This window comes from Gymnogyps californianus, chromosome 28, assembly GCF_018139145.2.
Source record: "Gymnogyps californianus isolate 813 chromosome 28, ASM1813914v2, whole genome shotgun sequence".
In the NCBI taxonomy this organism is placed as follows: Eukaryota; Metazoa; Chordata; class Aves; order Accipitriformes; family Cathartidae; genus Gymnogyps; species Gymnogyps californianus.
In genome coordinates, this window is record NC_059498.1 from 381,276 (window position 1) to 387,275 (window position 6,000).

The following is a 6,000-nucleotide window of genomic DNA, read 5'->3' on the forward strand; positions in this document are numbered from 1 at the left end:
AGGAGAAGCTGTGGGGGAAGCTGACAAAAGCAGCCATGGTGGCAGGCCAACATGTTCTAATTACTGGAGTGATGTCAGCTCAGTAGGCCAGGACAGCGGCTGTTGGCAGTGAGGCCGTCTGAGGTGACAAAGAAAGCTCAGTCTCTGCCCCAGGAGAAAAGTGGCTACTGGAAGGTGGATGAGAAGCCCCATTCTCACCTGGATGGGTAAGAAAGCTGTGGTCTGGATACCACCTAGAGGTGCAATTCAGCTCTGTCCTCATCCGCAGCTGTACTCAAACTTCTCTAAGGGTGGATTCAAGATCTTGCAGGAAATGCAGGACACTGGGAGGGCAAGCAATAAATACGTTGGAATACAGGGGCACAAACTAACTCCTTCCAGAATGACATTTCAAGTGACCTGAGTGCTTTTTTACACCCACTTTACATCTGAAACTGATTGCTCATGTGGCCAGTCTTTCCCTTTTCCTTCATGTTTGTAACTTCTCAGGTGTCCTGAGAAATGAATGCCATGACAGCATTGCTGCAGGTGTTGCAGGGAGACCCTTCAAAGGCTGAGCTCAACATGGGGCTTCTCCCCAGAGCCTGGACTCAAAAGACCCAGTTTTCTCTGGGGACAGGAGCCTTTCAGTGCCTTGAGGAACTCTGCTTTCCTGAGGAACATCAGCAGAGGATGGTGTCAGGGCGTGTGGAAGGTGAGAGCTGCTGGTTCACTAAGGCTGTCAGATCAAGTCCCTTTTCCTTTCAAAGGGAAGAGCAAGTAAAAGGGAAAGTGATAAACAAAGCACACAATGACACCAATCTCTGAGTAAGCGATAAGGGAGACAAGGAGGGAGACCAGAGCTCTGCAGCTGCTAATTGATGGGCCATTAGGAAACTGCAGGTGTAGCTTTGAAGTGGGTCAGCCTGAGCTTTGTAAGTGACAAGAAGTGAGAAGAGGAACATGAGGATTATGGATGTTTGAGGAGGGTCCTGCGGGACTAGGCTACACTTATTAAGGAATGCTTAGGGGAAGGGTCAAAGGTGGGGGGGGAATAGAGGATTGGGGAGGAGCAAGGGGAGGCAATAGAGAGGAGGAAGGGCAAAAGGAGGTACCTGCACCTAAGCAGGGGCTGGTCAGTGCACTTGTTGGGATGAGCCCTGTGCCTGATCAGTAAATTCAGTAACTGGAGGGACCCCATTGCATGTGTATGTGTGAAAGGTCAAAGGACCGGTGACTGGAGGGACCTCAGTGTGTTTCTCCTTTTAATTTGTGAATTGAACCTGATGTGCATGGGGGTGTCTGTGGCATTGGGTAGCGTATTTCCAGCTGGCCTGGGCAGTGAGTGGGAGGAAAATGTGCATCTAAAGTCTGAGCCAGAGGTGGGTAAGGGAGCCCAAGGCCAGCATATGGATATTAGACAGGCTGATATTACCAAGCTATGGCAATGTGTCCTGGTTTCGGCTAGGACAGAGTTAATTTTCTTCCTAGTAGCTGGTATAGTGCTGTGTTTTGGATTTAGTAGGAAAATAATGTTGATAACACACTGATGTTTTTAGTTGTTGCTAAGTAGTGTTTATACTAAGTCAAGGATTTTTCAGCTTCTCGTGCCCAGCCAGCAAGAAGGCTGGAGGGGCACAAGAAGTTGGGAGGGGACACCACCAGGACAGCTGACCCAAACTGGCCAAAGAGCTATTCCATACCATATGACATCATGCCCAGTATATAAACTGGGGGAGCTGGCTGGGAGGGGGGATCGCAGCTCGGGAACTAACTGGGCATTGGTCAACAAGTGGTGAGCAATTGCATTGTGCACCGCTTGCTTTGTATAGTTTAATTCTTTTAGTATTACTATTGTCATATTATTATTATCATTATCATTGTTTTTCATTCCTTTCTGTCCTATTAAACTGTCTTTATCTCAACTCACGAGGTTTTTTTTTCCTGATTCTCTCCCCCATCCCAGGGGTGGGGGGGGCAGTGAGCGAGCGGCTGCGTGGTGCTTAGCTGCCGGCTGGGGTTAAACCATGACACAATGTTTGAGGGGTCCAAGAGTGTGGGGGTGATTGTGAGAGGAGCGGGTGGTTGCATGCTAGTGGTTTGCTAGTGAACCTCAGGCTGGCCTAGCCAGAGAGAAGGAGGAGACCCAGGTGCTGGGTAAGAGGGCCCAGGCTCCAGGCAGGGCTGTTAGATGGGCTGAGGACCCATGTTGATATTTGAGGGTGCACAAATGTGGGTGTGCTTGTGACTCCTGAGGGTGGGGGCGGGGTTTTTCACTAGGACACTGCATGTTGCAGGCATCCTGGAGACAGTCAAGTGAGGGGCCACTTAGATGATGAAGAGGCTGGAGCACATACCATATGGAGAAAGGCTGAGAGAGCTGGGACTGCTCAGCACAGAGAAGAGCAGTGTCAGGGGAGATCTCATCACTGTGTACAAATATCTGAAGGGAGTCTATGAAGAAGGCAGAGCCAGGCTCTTCTCCGTGATGCCCAGTGACAGGACAAGAGGCATTGGGCACAAAGTGAAAAAGAGGAGGTTCTGTCTGAACAGCAAGAAACACCTTTTCATTGTGAGGGTGATGGAGCACTGGCACAGGATGCCCAGAGAGGTTGTGGACTCTCCATCCTCAGAGCTATTGAAAAGGTGACATGGTCCAGGCAACCAGCTCTAGGTGAGCTTTCCTGAGCAGGGGGTTGGACCAGATGACCTCCAGAGGTCCCTTCTAAATTTAACAATTCTGTGATACTGTAACATGAGACATGAGGAGAGGCTGAGAGAACTGGCCTTCTTCGGCCTTCAAAAGAGAAGGTTGCGGGAGATCTTTTTGATGCCTCTAACACTTGACTATGGGATGAAGAGCCAGATGGAGCCAAACTCTTCTTGAGCACAGCAATAGTGCAAAAGGCAATGGACATGGTCTGGAAACGGGGAAATGCCTACCTGAAATTTGGAAATTTTTTTGTTTAACCATGAGGGTGGAGCGTGGCTGTAGATGGATCCCAGTAAGAATGGCACCCCAGCCCGGTAAGGTGTTGATTCAAATACCATTAATTGGAGATAACACAGGAAGCAAAAAGGGGATATCATAGGTAAAGTTATGCCCCTTGAGTTGCTGGGAACCCCGACTTACGGAGCATGAGACGGACCTCGAGCCGGGGTTCAGCATATGGTGCAAATCCCACCTGTGCTGAGATTCACTGGCATTGTTGTCTTTGGAGTTTTCATGGGATTTTCCTTTGAAATAAAGAACTCCATTCATCATTTGTACTGTTCAGCAAAATGGCGTTTATATGAAAACACGCTGCTTCACTCTTGGATAAAGACAAGGACAGGCTTGTGGCATCATTGCTAAGTGTGCCAAGTGATATATACAGCACAGCACAGATCTGTGCCGCCTCAGGTCAGTTGCCATGCAGGTCCCTAACTTCTCCATAAACAACCATCTTGTGGTTACTGTGGGCCACTGCAGGCGGGCAAGCGGATTCCCTGGTTCATGAGGTACATTTGTTTGGAGAGAGGGAGAAAGCTGACACTGCCTGGAGGGTTTGAAAGGGACAGTTGGGGTCTGCAGGGCTTGGAGTGTCCTTTGGCTGTCTGAGAGCTACATCCTAGAGGTGGGCCGGGAGAGGCATTGGAGTAGAAACTGCACTGGAGCCAGGAGCGGCCAAGCCAGTCAGGGTGTTGGGGGTGGTGAGAGAGGAGACACAGGCATCAAGGAAAGAGACTCTCAGGGATGCGGCCCTGGGGTCAGCAAGAATGGTTGCAGGTTGAGGACTGTGGCTCATTTTCCCCTCTCATTAGAAATGCAGAAGTCCTCATCTTCCTGTACATGTTTATGTCTGCTGTGAAGCCTAGGAAGGCAGATCCATCTCAGGAGCCCATCGGAGGGTAAGCTTCGGCCTGCTCTTCCACCTGGGAAAGGCTGTGTCAGCCTCAGGACCCTCCACATTTCTAGAAACCTCCTTTTACACCATGAGGAGGTGCACACAGCCAGAGCCCCTGGGCTGCCGCACAGCAGGGTTCATCTCCTGTTTCTGGGGATTTGGGGTAGAGCCGTTGTTCCCAGGACGCTGAGGAAGGACAGGGGAGAAGTGACAGAAGTACAGGAGACTTCTGTTCCCAGAAGAAAGAGCAACATCCCCAGAGCTGAGGAGCCCAGAGAAAGATGTGAAACCTCAGTGAGGAGGAAACCCCTGACCTCCCAAATGGCCCAGCAGTGGGTGTGCAGAAGAGCAGGCGATTCTAGCTGGGGAGGGGAGGACTCCACTGTGAGCTGATTGGGAACAGCCCCTTCCCATGACAGGGGCCACCAGGGCCCCTGACTGTGCAAATGTTCAGAAAGCTGTTGGCTGAGGGAGCCACAGGTGTTGCTGCTGGAGGAGGGAGAAATCCAGGAGGAGCACTTCAGGCACAGGAAGAACAGATCATTTCTCTTCCCCGCTTCTTCCTTTGCTCCCCAACAGAGTCGTTTCCGGCAGCTCTGTTATCTCGGGGCTGGGAGGTGGTTTTCTGACACTCTCTCACTCAACAAACAGGCGGGTCGGACTCAGCATGCACCTTGGATATCTCGTCCTCACTGTCTTCCTGGGGCAACTGCTGGGTAAGTCCTGCCTTTTCATCAATGCATACTACTTCTTCTCCTCCTCAGAAAACTCTCACCAGCCTTATCAGGTCCACGTGTGGAAATTCTCTTGAATTAGAGGAAAACACTGGAAATGTCACCTCACATTTGTGGTTTGTACCGGTTCTCTCAAGATGCTCTTACTGTTGGAAAGGAGAAGAGAAGACAGAGGAACAGATGCCTCAGAGCCTTTCTCCATCTTTCCCTCCCTCAATCCATCTCTCTCTGCTCTCTCTTCTCATCCACTGTGGGCAGCATAGGAGATCTCAGCTGTCTTGCAGCCTCAAATTTCTCCACTTCCAACACAAAGTAACAGATCCTGTCAAAGCTGCCACTGGGACATTCACTGTGCTGCCTGGCTGGGTCTCCTTGCATGGCTGTCATGGCCTCCAGTTTCCTCCTGGTTGTCAACTCAGCCAGGCCTCCCTCTTTCTAACATTCAGCTCAGCATTGTATAAGCTCAAGGACCTAGGAGCCCTCGGAGTTGACAGGGATGGGGAAGCTGGATGAATCTTTTTTGCCATAGTTCCTGGGCCCTCAACCTGCGGAGGGGTGCTGGTCCCAGCACACAAAGGTCAGGCATGACAGGCTGTTCCCTGGTCCTCTGGGCAGTCACAGACCAGGGAGGAGGAGCAGGGACACAGCACAGCTCTCCTCAGGGTCCACGCTGTGCTGAGTGCTCTGAGCTCCTGCCCAAAACTACCCTCCCCCTGGCTGTCCCCAGGCCTCAGGATTTTCCTGCAGGACAAGGGACAGAGAGATTTCTCTGCCTGGGTTTTGCATCCACTCCTGGTTTGCTTCCCAGGGCCTTTCCCTGCAGAGCTGCTGACCTTCCCTTTCTTGCAGGCACCATGGGGCAGACCACCGTCACCCAGCAAGAAGGACAAGTCACAGTGAAGCAGGGAGACACCTTCCAAACAACCTGCACATACCAAACCTCCAACTTTGAGCTGCTCTGGTACCAGCAGAGGAAAGGCCAAGGTCCCCAGCTGCTCTCATATCAGGCAGCAGCTGGCCGCAAGCCGAGCGGCCGTCTCACCACGTCGCTGAACACCACAGGGAAATACAGCCTCCTGCAGCTGGAGGAAGTCGAGGTCTCTGACAGTGCCTTGTACCTCTGTGCTGTGCAAGACACCTGGTGCAGGGAGCTTCCTTGGCTGTGCAAGAAGCCAGGGGAGGGAGGGCATGTGACTGTGCAAGGCTGAGCTTGGGGGAAGGGGCCCTCAGCTCTCTCCTGCCACCACTGCTGCCCTGTGCACCCACAGCTCTGCAGGTCAAAATCCTCTTCCAAGAGAGGCCAGTGTAAGTGGCTATGGAGACGCCGACCCTGACTGTAGGGCAGAGCCTGCTGGGAACCAGGGTGCCAGGGGCTTGCTCTCAGCCCCTCAGACTCAGTG

At 51.9% G+C, this 6,000-nt stretch overlaps 1 gene segment (V, D, J or C); it reads left to right on the forward strand.

Moving 5' to 3' along the window:
* The first annotated feature begins 4,533 nt into the window (after nucleotides 1-4,533).
* On the forward strand, nucleotides 4,534-5,808 carry LOC127026652 (T cell receptor alpha variable 1-1-like). The segment is given in 2 exon segments: nucleotides 4,534-4,582; nucleotides 5,450-5,808. Coding segments are annotated over 2 exon segments (408 nt in total).
* The last annotated feature ends 192 nt before the right edge of the window (nucleotides 5,809-6,000 follow it).